Source organism: Pelobates fuscus, chromosome 10, assembly GCF_036172605.1.
Source record: "Pelobates fuscus isolate aPelFus1 chromosome 10, aPelFus1.pri, whole genome shotgun sequence".
NCBI lineage: Eukaryota > Metazoa > Chordata > Amphibia > Anura > Pelobatidae > Pelobates > Pelobates fuscus.
The window spans coordinates 93,791,312-93,810,779 of NC_086326.1; the positions used below are offsets into that span (position 1 = coordinate 93,791,312).

Sequence of the window (19,468 nt, forward strand, 5' to 3'; positions counted from 1 at the left end):
CTATATAAATGGCAATAATAATAATAATAATAGAAAACACATAAATTATAAATGCAATAACTAAGTGGAAATTGCCCAGACTATTGCAGGTAAAATGTGCATGTGTTGATAGAATGTATTATAGTGTCTTTTGGGTTTTATATAGCAATTTGTTGGACAACCTGTTTTTATTGTTCAGTTTCCAAAAGTGATAAACATTAACTGTATGAGTGATTGGTATCAGTGGAGGCAGACATGAAAAACATGCAGTTATTATCGTGGTTATTCAATAAAGTCCAAATGGCCCCTTACAGAATGGGGTAAAACCATTCAGCTGCATAAACTGACATTTGGAATGCAAATCTGGACACTGTTCACACTGTTCAACAGATTTTGCTATTTAGGCTGTGAATGGGTTTGAATTTGGGATGAATTTCACCTGGACTGAAACGCCGTTAGATGGTTGAAATCTAAATACTTAAAAAACAAAACACCCAAACTATTTGTCCTCTGGCAGCACTTAAAAAATGGTTAAATAACCATTGGCGGTGTGGAGGTTAATTATGTGGCAGCTCACCAATACTTGCTAGCCAGCCACCACATTAAATAGTTAAAAAAATAAAATAAAAACCCTATTGTGTCAATAAGACCCATATTACTATACAGGAGATTTAAAACCTGTTTGTGCCCAATTTGCTGTTACTGCCCAGTTGCTACAAAGATCCCATTACACGGGATAAGTATGCCATAGAACCCCCCATGCCCTTATTCGTAGATGGTGGGTGGGAGCTTTAAATAATTAAACTCTGGGGGGTGGACATGCCATTTAGCAAGAGCGCTCTGATTGCTTGGCTTGTAATGAGATGGAACAGATTAATATGTCTACATGTGGCATTAATATATTAATATATATTGTATACAATCAAATACATATTCTGTACTTTTCCAATGGTCTTTTACATCTCTATGTTTCATTGTATTAAAAAGATTAACACATTTCTAACATATTATATAGATATAGAAAATACATATTTACCTAAAATAACATCAAAGGGACCTTTCATAACAATCAGAGCAGGACTAAACATGTATATTCAGGTCCTATATTTTAGGTATTTTTTAAATTATATTTTATATACAAGATTGCAATTCCTATATCTCACTGGGTAATAATATTTGTTCTGATGGTGATCCAAATGAATACATACAGACAGGGTTATTCACTAAACCATGGGAGGGGTGCAAAATCCCGACAATGTTGACGCTATTTAACAATATCTGGATTTTGCAGAGAAAGCTCCAAATAAGCCGGTATATGACTGAAGTTGCTGGACATCTGAAATCTGGACCTGACTTGTTAAAATCCAAAACCAGATGCTTCAAATCCGGCCTGCACTTCAAAACCAGAATTTGAATTAACCTTTACAATGGTAAATATTATCTTTATGGTTAATGAAAGAAAGCTGTTGTCCCCATTAGTTCTATGATGCTGTTTATCTTGTAAGAATGTTCAGTGAATGAAGGAGACTAGCACAAATCAAAACTCAGTCAACTGACCAGGTGTATAGCTGGTGGACATTAAACAACATATCAGAGAGGAAAATATACTTAAAGGGTTCTTCCAAGCACCATGGCACTTTCAATGATTTGAAATGGGCATAGTCCTTGGATTCTGAATGTGCAGCATTTCTATAAAAATTAGAGTTTCCAGCTGACAATGTTTTTGTATAAAAGGCATCCGCCCTCAGCACACAAAGCATATAGGCGACGCATGAGCAATGGTGACTTGTCCACCCACAGTACCACAGTGCCACCCGAAGACCTCCATCAGCCCTGTCTCCCTGACATTCCTCCCCAGCAACAAGGGGGAGTAATGTTACGGAATGAGGACTGGGCTACAGAGAAAATTTGCCTCGGCGTTGGATAACAGGTATGATTTGCTTTTCTTTCTTCCTTTTTTTGAGGGGGTACTGTGCCAGCAAAGGTTACTGTACCCTCTACTTTAGCATGATTCTGCCTTGACTTGCATGGTCTCTAGAGCACAAGAGGAACAATTAGGAGTACATTTATACCCTACATGATAACTGCATCTCAACTTACCATGCAGGGTGTTTTCTGGACACCATTCTGAGTTTTGAAGGCAGCCGCACTGATATCCTCAAATCGCAGGAACTCATTTTTTGGTTTCACACTGGGCTTACGAGTTTTTGGAGCAACTGGTTCAGCAGATTCTTTTAGTTGTTCCTCTGGAGGTTCTACTACTTTCATTTCCCATGTTGTCAAATCTCCATTTAGATATTCTTCCTCCACAAAGTCTTTCAGCCTTTCAGGGTGGATTGTCAATGGCCGTGGTCCATTCTGTTCACAGGTTACAGGGCCATTCCTTGGACCTTGGGCGTTGCTTGTAGTAGAGGAATCTTTTCTTTTTATTGTATTTTTCCCAACACTGGAAACACAAACATATAGGTCATGTGAATAAGACAGTCCATCTCCATTTCACAACTTTAAAGGACCACTATAGTGTCAGGAAAATAAACTTGTTTTCCTGGTATTATAGGGTCTTTAGGTCCCCCCCATCCTCAGGGTCCCACTCCCGCTGGACTGAAGGGGGCTGAAGGGGTTAAACACTTACCTTTCTCCAGCGCCGGGGCGCTGGGGAACTCTCCTCCCTCTGCCGACGTCAGCGCCGAATGCGCATGCGCGGCAAGAGCTGCGCACACATTTAAACAGTCCATAGGAAAGCATTCCTCAATGCTTTCCTATGGACGTCCAGTGTCTTCTCACTGTGATTTTCACAGTGAGAAGCGCGGAAGCACCTCTAGCGCCTGTCAATGAGATAGCCACTAGAGCCACTAGAGGCTGGATTAACCCTAGTGTAAACTGCTGCAGGGTAAACACTAGATGGACCTGGCACCCAGACAACTTCATTGATCTGAAGTGGTCTGGGTGCCAATAGTGGTCCTTTAATACCATCTCTTCTCTACTTCCTCTTTTACCACCTTTCTGCATTTCTCTATCACCTAGATCTCTAGTTGGGTTTGTACTATCTTAGGAGCAAAAAATAAAGTCACAGAGGGCACCAAGCTGAAGGGACACAAAAAAATAAATAAAAGGGATCAAAAATGTTATTAACTTCGCACTACTCGGGGGGCGGGGCCGGACCGCCGAGCTGGACGGTTGCAAGTCCCTTCAGCTCCTGCATCTTCTACCGATCTAAGCCTTCAAATTACGATTTAAGAGGAGATGACGAGCCGACAGCACCGACCCTCCGTGTGCTGGGCTGACTGGGTCCAGGGAGAGGCTGACTCTCCGAGTTCCAGTCCCCTGGGGGAGAAATTAACGCTCCAGATGGAGCTTTCTTCGGCGGTGAGCGGGGCGGACGGCCGCTGCCCCGCTATCCTGCCCGACAGTGCCCGGCCGGAGGACCGAACAGGCGAGGTCCTGGTCCTGTCCTCCCCCCTTTGGGCCGGCGGGGGTGATCCCGGCCCCCACCCTGTGACCGCGAGGGCAGAAAGGCAACCTGAGCCCAGCAGCTTCTACAGCCTGATCCGAGGCCTGGGCACCCTACCTAAAATGGCGGACGCCACGTGCATCAACACAAACATGAGAAGATGCAGTGCCCGGACGCCCACAATCCCTGGCAAAGCAACTGGGCACAAGCAAAACCCACAGCTTCCACCGACTACCACCCGACAGGGAAGCCCAGCACAGTGCTCATCTCAGGGCTGTAACAAGCGAGCTCACGCACAGCAGAGGAGCCTGCCACACGCCAAGGCAAGACAGCGAGAAACCCTGACACATCGGAGGACCGACCTCCCATACTTACTGCTGCATCCTGCACTTATCGGGCGAAACACCATACTACGACCGGCAATGAAGAAGCCGAACAACAGGCAGACAACCGATCAGCGACATAGCTCCTATCAGCCCGCAAAACGCTCCAGCACAACGGAGAAACAGGGGCTCACCCGACACAGCTATTTTGCCGACTTCTTTCCCGATCAGCGTCAGACTCAACCCAGCCTCGAAACGGAGCGGGATAGCAGCCGGCACGGACCGCGAACATCACAACCCTGCTTGCCGTGATAAATTGAGGGGGTCTACTATCAGGACTAAGACACTGCTGATTCCTAGAAGTGGCCCTGGCGGTGCAGAGTGGTCAGATGCACAAATGTTATGTTTTGTTTTTCTTGCATTTTCTGTTTAAGTTTTAACATGACCATTATGAAAAGCACACATTAAGCAGGTAAACGTGCAGTAGCATTAACATGTAAGCGATGTCGTTTAAGCACGCCATTAGTTTAATTACTGCTCCTATCCTGTGTATTAACTATTGGTAATATATCAGACCTGTTCTGTTTCCTTCTTACTGTGTCTCAACACACTAAGCACTGATTCATTTGTCCTCGACTCAAATCTATAAAGCGATGTCTTAACATGTTTATCTACTCCTACCTTTCCCTAACGTTTATTTCTTCTTGACTAGCTTAAAAAACAAAAAATGTGCAACTATATCCTGTGCCACAATTGTAAAATCTTGTTTTAACCCGTTAAGGACCAAACTTCTGGAATAAAAGGGAATCATGACATGTCACACATGTCATGTGTCCTTAAGGGGTTAATCTGGTACATGCTACTGCTGTTGTGGCAAAGCATGAAAGCTTGTAATATTAACTCTTGCACGAAAAAATTAAGAATTAAAAAAAAAAAAACTTCGCAGTACTCTTTTGTGTATTACCTTTGTTAGTATTGCTGTATCTTATTATTTGTATTTATGGATTACCCTAAACTGTTTGTAGTGTAAGCCTTAAAACAAGAAATACCGTATATACTCGAGTATAAGACAAGTTTTTCAGCACATTTTTTGTGCTGAAAAACACTAACTCGTCTTATACTCGAGTCAGTTGTCTGTATTATGGCAATTTACATTGCCATAATACAGACATGGACCGGGGGCTGTCAGGAAGCTGTTACTTACCTTCACAGCAGCTCCTGTCAGCTCCCTTCTCTCTTCTCCGGTGCGTGCAGCTCCCAGGTCAGCTCCCTCTGCAACTCTCGCGAGAGCCGCGGGGTCAGAGCGTTGCCACGGGTTACCGTGGCAACGCTCCGCGCGGCCGCGAGAGTTGCAGAGGGAGCTGACCTGGGAGCTGCACGCACCGGAGAAGAGAGAAGGGAGCTGACAGGAGCTGCTGTGAAGGTAAGTAACAGCTTCCTGACAGCCCCCTCCTACAGCCCATCCACTGGACCACCAGGGAGTGAGAGCCCCCCTCCCTGGCCAGCTAACAAGCAGGGAGGGGGGACGAAAAAATACAAATATTAATAATAAAACAAAAAATAATTAAAATAATAACATAAAAATAATAATACAAATAATAATAAAAAAAAAAAAAAATAGTTACCTAAAAAAAATAACATTTAAAAAAATATTAAAATAATTAAATAATAATTAATAAAATGCCCACCCCCCACCAATGCTCTGCACTCATACACACACACTGCACATACACACACTGCACTGCATTCATTATAAACACACTGCATTCATACACACTGCACTCACACACACTGCACTCATATACACACACTGCACTGCATTCATTATACACACACTGCATACACACTGCACTCATACACACACACTGCACTCATACACACACTGCACTGCATTCATTATATACACACTGCACTCATATACACACACTGCACTGCATTCATTATACACACACTGCATACACACTGCACTCATACATACACACTGCACTCATATACACACTGCACTGCACTCATTATACACACACTGCACTGCACTCATTATACACACACTGCACTGCATTCATTATACACACACTGCACTCATACACACACACACTGCACTCATACACACACACACACTGCACTCATACACACACACACTGCACTCATACACACACACACTGCACTCATACACACACACACTGCACTCATACACACACACTGCACTCATACACACACACACACTGCACTCATACACACACACACACTGCACTCATACACACACACACACTGCACTCATACACACACACACACTGCACTCATACACACACACTGCACTCATACACACACACTGCACTCATGCACACACACTGCACTCATGCACACACACTGCACTCATGCACACACACTGCACTCATACATACACACTGCACTGCATTCATTATACACACACTGCACTCATACACACACACTGCACTCCATTCATTATATACACACTGCACTCATACACACTGCACTCATACACACACTGCATACACACACACTGCATACACACACACTGCATACACACACACAGCACTCACACACACACACTGCATTAATTATATACACACACTGTAAATAAATATTCAGTTAATATAATTTTTTTAGGATCTAATTTTATTTAGAAATTTACCAGTAGCTGCTGCATTTCCCACCCTAGTCTTATACTCGAGTCAATAAGTTTTCCCAGTTTTTTGGGGTAAAATTAGGGGCCTCGGCTTATATTCGGGTCGGCTTATACTCGAGTATATACGGTAAATGAATTTACTAAATATAAAGGAATTTTTTGTGACATAAAACTTTATATTTAACCTTTGATAGGGTCACACAATGCTTGGCAGCTTTTATACCTAATTCCTTAATGTCTAGTAGTGCTATGCAGCGTGTAGTCATTCTAAAAATAATCTGTCACAAACCTTTAGATGTCTGCAAGTTGACTGTTTTCCCAAGCCAGAACTGTTCCTTACTAATGCGCTGGCTGTCTTACGCCTTTTTCTATGTATTCCGAGTGATGTCCCAGCACCACCTAGTCTCAATTAGACACAGGTACATGCGGTATGCTAGTTATATATTACCTACAAAAAAGAACCTATCAGTATATTTAATGCCCTAAATGTGCCAACACTTTAAATCCAAATGGCAAAACTGGAGCACAAATAGCTAATCTGGAAAAATCCCACACCTCAACCATAGTCAAAATTTCATATTTTTGCCTCAGTTTTGCCATTCAAAAAATTCAAAGTTTAGTAAATAACCTGCTAAACTCCCACTATTGTTTTTCTCAAACCAAGTTTTATTCAGGTCCTAATTATGTTTAACCTAGTTTTATTTTGTCTGTTTATTATATTAGTTTGGATACTTAACATGTCTTCATTGCTGGTTTCCATATTTCATGGATGACTATGTTGGATGAATCTGTTGTTTTGACCCTGATCTTGTCATGTGATTTGACTGCTTGTGATGTTAAACTGTTTGCAGGCAAACTTCCTATAAGTGTCACAGCCACCAGGGCCTACCCTCTCCTACATCTCGGGTTCCTTGTGTTTTATGGCGTCATCAGTTTCGCTTGGGGGTGGTGCCGTCTGGCCCGATAGCTGTATTGTGGTGGAATCTCGGTAAAAATAAATTTAGTAGGCCGAGATTACCACGTGGCATGTGTACGTGCATATGCTGACGTATCGATCAGTTGGTTGCACGTGGCAAGATACGATCAGTAGTGTACGGAGCATGTGCAAGAATACAGGATGTAGTATTCCCCCTCCTCCATTGTGCTGGACAAGCCATGCGGTCAAACAGGAAGTTAATTCTTATTTGTGTTGATTGGTTAAGAGAATGTGCGGGTGGAGCTTAATATGGGAGGAGTTATATGCCTATATAAGGAGCCTGCACTATTGTCCGGGGCTCAGAACTTGCTGTATTTTGGTGACGTTAGTCCCTCTGAGTCCCGATCGGTGATCCAATAAAGAATCTCTTCCTTCCTGAAGAAACCTGTGTCCATCTCTCTGTGCTTGGCTTCCGTCAGTTTCTCCGGTATCATTTGGTGCATTGGCCGGGAAACTCATCGTTCAACGGTAGCTGAGAGGCAGAGGCGTGAGACGGTCTATCTTTGCCCACGTTCTCTACGGCTGCACCCCTGAACTTCTGCGTGGACCTCCCTTCGTCTCGGCGCCACTGGTCTGTTGTCCAGGAGATCATCGGCCTCTACGTGAGAAGTGCTGGGGTGTCCCCGTCGATGAGTGTGAACTCAGGTTCAGGAACGAGGAGGTAAGACAACTGCTGTTTTAGACGGCAGGACCCACTAGGGGTATACCGATTGTGCGGTAGGCCCAAAGGGGTTTTGAATCTGTGTATCTGCCCCCTCTGTCGGAGGGAAGGAGCGAAGGCGCACCGCTCGATCGAACGCTCTTTAGTCAGACCGTTTGATTTTGTTAGTCAGGCGGGGTCCTGGTGTAAATAGCCCTAGCCGGACACCGGTGTCTTGTCTAGACTAGCGTTCTAGGGTGTATATTACGTTCGCTAGGTCGGAGGGACCGGGAGACTAAGCGGCGCCTGTGTAAATTCGGTTCGCTAGCTCTCAACCTATCTGGGCTAAGTGGGAAGGCGTGTAAATTTGGAACCCACTAGACTTTTGATAGTGCGACTAAGAGGCGCCTGTGTAAATTCGGTTCTCTAGCTCGCTATATGTGGTGATTGGGCAGTGTGGCTAACCAAAACGGGTGTATATAGTTTTAGGTAGTCCATCAAGGTACTGGCCAATAGTTTAGTTGGGAATTGTAAATGTGTTAACGATTGTTTTAGTAAAGTGTATATCTTGTTAGATAGCGCGAGCTCAGCCGTCTAGCGAGAGTGTTAATAGTGTGTTGCTGTATTATAGTGCACGGTACCATAACCCTGTATATTTACTGACACTGTATATAAGTACTAATCATTGTCGTCAATTGCATGTTTTAACACCATAACCACTAATAATTGTATTGTGACCTTAACTTGTGCTTTGACCTATGCTAACCGTACTGTAACCGCTATTTGTAAAAGACGATGTTACTGGGGTGTGTTATAGACGGGTAATTCGTATATAGAGAATTATAGCGTGGGTGACTGTATAGTTACGCCAAAGGGCATAATATTGATTATATAGTGACTGGTGTAACAGCTGTGTGTGTACGGGAATTCCCTGAGTGTTTATTGTTATTGTGTACGTTTCACTTGGTAACTGTACCACGTGGTGCTGTTGCTAGAGGAAACGGGTGTGACTGTTGAATAGTACGCGTGTATAGTATTCGTTGTCGACGACGTTCCATTGTTAAGTATGGGTGCGTCGCAGTCAACGATTCCGGATCCCTTAGGTTGTATGGTGAAGAATTTTAAAAAGGGATTCAAAACTTGTGATTTTGGGGTTAAGATGTCTCCTGTACGTTTGGTTACTTTGTGCACTAGGGAGTGGCCTACTTTGGTTGCGGCATGGCCGCCACGTGGCAGTTTGGATCCAACTTTGGTACAGCGCTTACACGTGGCTGTATCAGGTAGGCCTGAACTTTACGGCCAGTTTCCTTATATTGATTGTTGGAGACAGGCCGTAAATGACTCGCCAAAATGGCTCCGGACATGCCACGAGGAGCAATGTCGCCTCATGGTAGCTAGGACTTGTTCGTCCACTAGGACTGGTGTTAGGCCCATTTTGGACACGCCCCCTGAGTCCGAGATCCCTTTGCCGCCCCCTTACTTTCCGTTAAGAGGAAGTGACGCAAACGCAGGAAGTCCTGCAACCCTCCCCTCATTACCCTCATCCACTTCCGCTTCCTCCTCCAGTACAGGATCCACCCCCCCTCGTACTAAATCTCCCCTTCCGGAATCAGAACCAACCCCCATTAGAAACGAATATCCTGATTTGGCGCCACTTCAGACTTCCGGTCAAGCTTCATCTAGCTCGACTCGAAGTGTTTTATTTACAACCTTTTCCCAAAACCAACTGCCTACATCCCCACACCCTATCTCTCCCCGACCGGAACCCATGACTGACGCCCCTTTACGTAGCCCCATCCAGACCCAACAGTTGACTGGTACCCAACAATTAAAGCACTATCAGATGCCTCTTCGCCTGAATCCCGGGTCAGCCTATATCGATGCCGCAGGTCAAATGGCACATGCTGACCCAGTCTTCGTATATGTCCCATTCACCACAACCGATCTTTTAAACTGGAAGACCCATAATTCCTCGTATACTGAGAAACCACAAGCTATGACTGATCTGTTCACCTCAATAGTACAGACGCATAATCCGACATGGGCTGATTGCCAGCAGTTATTAATGACTTTATTTAACAATGAGGAAAGGACAAGGATTAATCAAGCGGCCATTAAAGCACTAGAGGATAAAGCCCGTACTTTAAACCAAGCCAATCCATCAGCATGGGCCGCAACACATTATCCCAACACCGATCCCGATTGGAATGTAAATGGTGCTGATATGGCTCAACTCAGAGCCTATAGAGACGCTATAATTGCTGGCATGAAAGCCGGAGGAAAGAAAGCTATTAACATGTCGAAGACAGTTGAGGTGATTCAGAAAAGCGATGAAGCGCCCAGTGTCTTTTATGACCGATTATTGGAGGCATACCGCTTGTATACCCCCTTTAATCCGGAAGACGCAGATAATTCCCGAATGGTGAACTCCGCCTTTGTCAGCCAAGCTTACGGAGATATTAAGCGCAAGCTACAAAAGTTAGAAGGGTTTGCAGGTATGTCCATCACCCAACTAATGGAGGTAGCGAATAAGGTTTATATGAATAGGGATACAGAAAGTAAGAAAGAGGAAGAGCGCAAGATGCGTAAAAAGGCTGATATGCTAGCGGTAGCGATCGCAGGCGTAGATAGACGGGGCCCAGATAGAGGCGATAGTAGATGGAATAGGGAGCCCTTGAGTAGGAATCAATGCGCGTATTGCAAGGAAGAAGGGCATTGGAGGAACGAATGTCCGCAAAGAGAGCAGTACGAGAAAGACCAACCCAGGGCAGGCTACGGAAACTTTAGAGGCAGAGCGAGAGGTAGAGGAGGCCCCGGAGGGAGTAATGGTTATAGAGGGAGTAATGGGAACAGAGGAAGTGTTAGGGAAGACAGGTATATTCCAGCAGCGCAAAGGTCCCGCGATAGAGAAGGTAGGGACTTTGTAGGATTGGCTGACACGGTCATGGAGGACTATGGATACCGACCGGGCTCCATCCCCCTTGGTCGAGCGGAGCCTATGGTCGATGTATCAATAGGGGGAAAAAGGAGTGCGTTCATGATCGACACTGGTGCTGAACATTCAGTGGTGACTAATCTAGTTGCTCCTCCATCTGGAAGGACTATTACTGTGATAGGAGCAACTGGAAGAAGTGCTGAAAAACCGGTTCTTAAAAGTCGACTCTGTACATTGGGAGGCCACGTAGTAAAACACCAATTCCTTTATATGCCTGAATGTCCAGTCCAATTGCTGGGACGTGATATGCTATCAAAATTACAAGCGCAGATTACGTTCCTACCAAATGGAACAACATCTCTAAAGTTTAATGGACCTTCAGGTATTATGACTTTATCCGTACCAAAGGAAGAAGAGTGGCGACTTTATACAGTGTTGACTAGCCAAAACCCTAGGAGTGATGAGACATTATTCAACATACCAGGAGTTTGGGCAGAGAACAACCCACCAGGACTGGCCCGCAATATTCCACCTATTAAAATCGAACTAAAACTTGGGGTTTATCCAGTAAGCCTAAGACAATACCACATCCCGCAGAAGGCTAAGAAGAACATCCAATCTTATCTGGATAAGTTCATACGGTATGGTATCCTAAAATTCTGTACTTCCCCCTGGAACACCCCATTGCTGCCTGTTCAAAAGCCCGGTACAGATGAGTATCGACCTGTGCAGGACTTGAGAGCAGTCAATGATGCGGTTGTTAGTATACATCCAGTCGTGCCCAATCCATATAACCTGCTTGCTTTAATTCCGGGCGGGGCTACTTACTTCACAGTCTTAGATCTCAAAGATGCCTTCTTTTGCCTCCGAATTGCCGCAGAAAGTCAATGTATTTTCGCTTTCCAATGGGAGAACGCTGTAACGGGCTCAAAACGCCAAATGACCTGGACAAGACTGCCCCAAGGGTTTAAAAATTCACCTACCCTATTTGGTTCAGCTCTAAGTCAAGATCTACTGGATTTCGAGTCTATCCCAGGAGAGTGTGTATTGTTACAGTATGTAGATGACTTGTTGATAGCAGCAGTTACAAAAGAAAAATGTCAGCAAGCAACGCACGATCTACTGCACATTCTCTGGAAGGCAGGATACAAGGTGTCTAGAAAGAAGGCTCAGTTGTGTTTGCCAACTGTCAAATATCTGGGATTCCATATCTCTGAAGGTCAAAGAATTATGGGGCCAGAGAGAAAAGAAGCTGTCTGCCAAATACCAATACCCAAGAATAGAAGACAAGTGCGAGAATTCTTGGGGGCAGCAGGCTTCTGTAGGATATGGATTCCCAGCTACGCGATACTGGCAAAACCTCTGTACGCAGCTATCAAAGGTACAGAGCACGACCCCTTCTTATGGACCCAAGAACAGCAAACGGCATTTGAAGATGTGAAGAAGGCTTTGATGAGTGCCCCAGCATTAGGTCTACCTGATCACACACGACCATTCTACCTGTATGTACATGAGCAAAGAAGAATGGCTGTGGGAGTATTGACACAGTACTTGGGATCATGGCAAAGACCTGTTGCATACATGTCTAAGCAATTGGATGCAGTGGCCAGCGGACTTCCACCTTGTCTAAGAGCCGTAGCTGCAGCCGCCCTGCTAGTAGCTGAAGCCGATAAACTCACTCTGGGTCAAGAACTTTATGTACGAGTCCCACATGCAGTACAGACGTTGTTGGATTACAAAGGAAATCATTGGTTTAGTAATAGCCGTATGACCAAGTATCAAGCAATGTTGTGTGAAAACCCAAGAGTGCATTTAGAGACTGTAAACACCTTAAATCCAGCTACCCTTTTGCCACAACCTACTGAAAGTCAACATGATTGTTTGGAAGTAATGGATGAAGTATTTTCAAGTAGACCAGATCTTCGTGATTTTCCCATCCAGAACCCCGATGTTCAATATTACACCGACGGCAGTAGTTATGTGAAAGAAGGGATCCGCTATGCAGGATATGCAGTAACAACAATAGACAAGGTGATAGAAGCTCGGCCACTGGCGAAAGGAACATCAGCACAAAAGGCAGAATTGATAGCACTGACACGAGCGTTACAATTGGCTGAAGGTTTAAGAGTGAACATCTATACGGACTCCAAGTATGCGTTTTTAACCACTCATGCCCACGGAGCTTTGTATAAAGAAAGAGGACTACTGAATTCAGAAGGCAAAGAAATCAAGTACGCAGCTGAAATCCTACAACTATTAGAAGCAGTGTGGGAGCCGAAAGAAGTCGGTATTATACATTGTCGAGCGCATCTGAGAGGAGATGGTGATGTAACCAAGGGAAATCGGATGGCAGATAGTGCAGCTAAGCGTGCTGCTGAATCAGGAAGACAGGAGTATGTGGGGCATATAGCTGCTCTAATACCAACCCCACTGTCTCAATGGACTCCAGTTTATACAGCTCAAGAAGAGGAGTGGTTAAAGACTGAACCGGGAAAGTATTTGGAGAACAAGTGGTATCAGCTAGAAGATGGAAGAATAGTCATACCAGCATCACTAGCAGTAGAAATTGTCCAGAACTATCATAACGGGACACATTCTGGGAGAGACAGTACAGAAGAATCTCTCAGAAAACATTTCTACATACCAAGATTGTCCAACTTGACTCAGGCCATTGTACGTAGATGTGTAACGTGTGCTAGAAATAATGCAAGACAAGGACCAGTAAAGCCACCAGGAGTCCAGTTTATGGGGGGACTCCCCATGTCCGATCTACAAATAGACTTTACAGTGATGCCTAAATCGGGTGGACATCGTTACCTGCTGGTAATTGTGTGCACCTATTCAGGCTGGGTAGAAGCATGTCCTACTCGTACAGAGAAAGCAGGAGAAGTTGTGAGATTCCTGCTACGAGAAATAATACCCCGATATGGACTACCCTGTTCTATAGGATCGGACAATGGTCCAGCTTTTGTTCACCAGTGCCTACAACAACTGACTCATATGCTTGGTATAAAGTGGAGGCTTCATACCGCATATAGACCCCAGAGTTCTGGTAAGGTAGAGAGAATGAATAGAACTATTAAGAACCAGTTGGCTAAAATGTGTCAGGAAACCCAACTTAAGTGGAACGTTCTCTTACCCATAGCTCTATTGCGAATCCGCAGTACCCCTACCAGAAGGATGGGCCTCTCTCCTTTTGAAATTATGTATGGGCGACCACCTCTCGTACTTGGTAACTTAAGGGGGGATTTGAGTCAGTTGGGAGAAGGAATTACCCGGCAGCAGGTTGTAGAGTTGGGTAAGACTATGGAGGAGGTACAGAAATGGGTACAAGATAGATTACCTGTGAATATTTATCCCCCTGTTCATAGTTATCATCCAGGAGATCAAGTGTGGATTAAAGAGTGGAATAATGTGCCGTTAGGGCCCAAGTGGAGAGGTTCTTATGTTGTTCTTTTGTCTACCCCTACAGCGATTAAAGTGGCCGAAGTGACTCCGTGGATACATCACTCCAGGGTTAAACCAGCAGCAGTCGATTCTTGGCAAGTTACAGCAGATCCAGAGAATCCCTGCAAGATCCGGTTGAAACGCACTACTCAGTCGGAGTAACGAGGAACTATTGTGGATTACAAATTTTATTATTTTTGGGATTTGGTGCGTGAGTGAGAAGGCCATAATAAAGCCTGTCCGCTTACCAACACATAGTATATAAGCCAGGAAAGTCTCGAAGGGACACCTGTGAAGACGAGCAGAACTCCATTCCCTGCAGCCCTCACATCCTGGAAGCTGAGGCGCCTTCGCACGGACGAAGACTGAGGATGACGGCAAAAGATGTGCTTTTGATTGTGTTTATTTGTGTGTGTTTTTATATTCAGGAAGGTAGAGGTACCGACACTCCTAGCTGTGAGGTATGCATTAAGACTACGAGAACAGGTAACCATATTTCCCAAACCCTAATCTGGCATTCACAATACGAGTGTAAAGGAGATGTATCGAGATGTAGATACTTAAATATAGACTATAGTGTGTGCCATTTAGGAGTAGGAGAACCTAAGTGCTTCAGTCCGGAGTATCAACCTCGTACAATTTGGTTGACTCTCAGGAATGGAGATCCTCAGGGGACCCTAATTAATAAGACGGTGTTAGAATCCGTACATTCTTCGGGTGTCCTACTATTTGATGCTTGTAAAGCGATATCGAGTGGTAGAAAGCCGTGGAATGTATGTGGGGATCTTAGATGGGAGAGGACGTATGGGTCTAATGATAAATATATTTGTCCCAGTAGTAAAAATAAATATGTGAGTCCTAGATGCCCAAATAAAGACTATAACTTTTGCCCATATTGGTCTTGTGTGGGGTGGGCGACTTGGGGACAGACAGTAGATAAAGACATGATAGTGACTAAGTTGCCGACTAGCCCATATTGTAAGTCTATGGAATGCAACCCAGTCCATATACTTATAAATAACCCCGACAAGTTCTTAGATAAGTATGGCAATTTATTTGGGTTTCAGATATACGGGACGGGTTTAGACCCTGGGACAATATTGTTTATAGGGATAGAGACTGATACGGTATCCTCCCAGACTCATCAAGTATACCATTCCTTTTATGAAGAGATGAGTATAGATAATAAGATCCCCCATAATGCTAAGAACCTGTTCATAGATTTAGCCGAAAGTATTGCCGGTAGTCTTAATGTTACCAACTGCTATGTGTGTGGAGGTACTAACATGGGAGACCAATGGCCTTGGGAAGCAAAGGAGGTAATGTCCGGTTCTGAGGCAGTTGACCAATTAATATCTACACAAGCTGATTATCATATGAGTGTTAGAGGTAAATCTGAGTGGAGATTAAAGACCTCCATCATAGGTTATGTTTGCATAGCAAGGAAAGGAATAATGTATAATACTTCTGTAGGAGAATTAACTTGTCTAGGGCAAAAAGCTTATGATGATGATACTAAAAATACAACTTGGTGGTCGGCTTCAAATGTCTCAGAACCATCTAACCCGTTTGCTAGATACGCCAATTTAAAGGATGTGTGGTTTGATCTATCTATCACATCTACCTGGAGAGCCCCAGCAAATTTGTACTGGATCTGTGGTAAGAAAGCCTATTCGGAGCTGCCACAGGACTGGGAAGGGGCATGTGTGTTGGGTATGCTCAAACCATCCTTCTTCTTGTTACCAATTGAAACAGGTGAGACTTTAGGTGTTAAAGTGTATGATGTGAATCATAGGAAGAAAAGGGGACCCATAGAGATAGGCACCTGGGAAGATAATGAATGGCCTCCCCAGCGTATCATAGATTATTATGGACCAGCCACGTGGGCAGAAGATGGTACCTTTGGTTATAGAACCCCTATTTATATGCTCAACCGCATTATAAGATTACAGGCGGTGGTTGAGATTATCACTAATGAAACATCACAAGCGCTCAATCTCCTAGTGAAACATAATACTAGGATGAGGACAGCAGTCTACCAAAATAGATTAGCCTTGGATTACCTTTTGGCAGTAGAGGGAGGTGTATGTGGGAAGTTTAACCTGAGCAATTGCTGTCTTCAAATAGATGACGAAGGGCAAGCAATAGCGGAGCTTACTAGCCATATGGTTAAACTAGCGCATGTGCCTACTCAGGTATGGAAAGGGTATAATCCAAGTAGTTGGTTTGGTAGCTGGTATGAGTGGTTTGGAGGGCTTAAGGCAGTGGTAGGTGGAGTCCTACTGATTTTACTGTTGTGTCTACTCCTGCCGTGTCTTATACCCTTAGTAGTTAGGTCTGTGCAAAGCCTGATAGAAAATATAGCAGAGAGGAAGGCTGCTGCACAGATAATGGCGATATATAAGTATAAGGCTCTAGATCAGGGAGAACCAATGCAGGAAGATGAATGTTGAAGATTCACATCATAAGATAAGTCTGGTCTGGTTCAAGGTAACTTGCGGTGTAAGCAAAACTAAGGTTATGTGATGCCTCAAGTAATTGTAAAATATCAAGAGGCATCAAAGGGGGGAATGTGGTGGAATCTCGGTAAAAATAAATTTAGTAGGCCGAGATTACCACGTGGCATGTGTACGTGCATATGCTGACGTATCGATCAGTTGGTTGCACGTGGCAAGATACGATCAGTAGTGTACGGAGCATGTGCAAGAATACAGGATGTAGTATTCCCCCTCCTCCATTGTGCTGGACAAGCCATGCGGTCAAACAGGAAGTTAATTCTTATTTGTGTTGATTGGTTAAGAGAATGTGCGGGTGGAGCTTAATATGGGAGGAGTTATATGCCTATATAAGGAGCCTGCACTATTGTCCGGGGCTCAGAACTTGCTGTATTTTGGTGACGTTAGTCCCTCTGAGTCCCGATCGGTGATCCAATAAAGAATCTCTTCCTTCCTGAAGAAACCTGTGTCCATCTCTCTGTGCTTGGCTTCCGTCAGTTTCTCCGGTATCAGTATCATTCATGGTGTATGGCCAGGAAAATTCCACGGTTGCATTAAGAAGAAGGCTCCTTAGGCGTGAGCAGGAGGAACACCAATACGTTTCATGGCCACGAATGGACCTGAGGTGGCTCTACCTGTGTCACACCTGGGGGTATGTCCTGTGCCAGGCACATGTCCCTTGGTGGTCTCTGCCTATAAATTCCTAGAGCACTCCTGACCCAGTGCTCTCTGTAGTTCACAAGCAACATGCATTCTGTTCCTGCTCTTCTTGCTGCCTTGATCTGCTCCAGTCTCCATTTCCTGACCTACCTCCCATTATATTGGAGTCCCAATGGCTGTCATTTGGCCTCTCTCTGAGATCTACAACTTTGGCTGCCCACCATGACCTTTGGCTTTGGACTGACTCTGGCTCTCTCTTGCTCCCTTCATGGGTCTGACACTCTGATCCAAGTTCCCCTGGAAACTCCTGTTTCTTTTATTCCTAACCCCCCGGTACTAATGTATTCTTCTTTGGAGCTTGTCAACCTTTTTCAGGATAGTAATTCACAAGGGCCTACTATATACCTGCATTTGAGTTCTAGTTCCACTTTGTGCATAACATTAAGCCCAGCCATTTCTAATGAATGGTAATACATCTTACAATCTCTTTCATAGGTTTCTATCCTTTACTTCTGACATATATTTCAGCAGTGGGGATGCTCTACTCCTGATACAATGAAGATTTTCTACTTGCATTCTCAACAAATTCTCTGGAAGACTACAAAGAAATTAGCTTTTTTTAAATTAATTGTACAATGCTCCCAGCTGTATATAAATTGCTAAAGCTCTATAACATTTAATAATAAAATAATTAAAATAATATTAAAAACTATTCAGGTTCTGTAAAGAGAAAAATAAAGCCTGTTTCTAAAAGGTGGCTCCCTAGGAGCTATATCCAAGCCCTAAGTTTGATTGTGTCATTGACCAGTTCAGTCAGGGATTCCTGTAACCATGTCATCTAAATGTATGGTTCTATACAGTACATTGACATTTTTATCCCCTCTCCTCTGGAATAGATCAGCCCTTGAAGTCCTAGGAATGGCACCATAAAAAGAGTTGCTTAAATTATAGGAGGGACATTTAGCCCTAGCAGTATTGTTTATCTACACTTTTCTATTCCAATCTATATCTAGTTCTATTATACATACTAACATTATTTTGATGTCAATCATATTACAATAAACTCGCTTCACCAGAACTTCTGATTCCCAGTGTTATCAATCATAAATATAGAGAATTGGTGGGGGGAGCTAGCGGCCATCGTGCTAAGTCACACTCCCTGAGAGCTCAGGGAGATCAGCTGCATTAAGCCCATTTTTAGCCGCACAGAGAGCCCATACCAGAGCCCGGTCAATACCAACTGACTCCGGATTCCATGGGGAAAAAGACGTGCAAGTCCCGGACAGACGAAGCGAGGGATCCCGCGATATCAGGTGGCAACCCAAGATGGCGGCCCCGCCGCGAAGATCGCCTTCCTGCTCCTCGGAAGATCTGGGGTACGACACTCCGGACCCAATCCCAGAAGCCAGGGCCACATCTGCTAGGATGGATAACAGAGCTCCTAAGATAGATAAAGACAGTGCCTCAACTACCAAGGGTAACCTGAAACATCTCCTGAATGAACTCCGTACAATGTTCCAAGCTGACTGTCCAAAGATACATGAGGATATACAAACCCTTACCAGCCACGTAAAATCAATGGAGGAAGAAGCTGTGGTGGCTTGTCAGACTCAACATGATACTGCCATAATCACTCAGCAGCTCACACAGCAACATGCAGCGCTCACACGCCGGGTAGCAAGCCTGGAAGACACTCTGCGCCAGAAGTTCAGGGGGGTGTGCAGCAACACTGGCACTGCAGAACTGCCTCAGTTCACTACCGATGGGGCCTGCCACGCGTGCTGTGCTCCACCTGAGAGGGCAGAGATGCACCCGGCTTCTTCCAAGCACTCGGTCTGTCCAACCAACCAGCTCCAGCAGCCACCCCCGCCTCATCTCCACAATGGGACATTGACAACGTGGTACCAATCACACC

General features: G+C 44.5%; 1 protein-coding gene across 4 annotated transcripts in view; it reads right to left on the minus strand.

Annotated features, from left to right (window-relative positions):
* Nucleotides 1–19,468, minus strand: part of LOC134575012 (L-threonine ammonia-lyase-like) — a 96,768-nt gene that overhangs the window by 66,496 nt on the left and 10,804 nt on the right. For all 4 annotated transcript variants that reach the window (XM_063434146.1, XM_063434144.1, XM_063434145.1 and 1 more), the window contains one exon: nt 2,080–2,425. In XM_063434146.1, the coding sequence (XP_063290216.1) occupies nt 2,080–2,425 (346 nt within the window). The remainder of the gene's footprint in view (nt 1–2,079; nt 2,426–19,468) is intronic.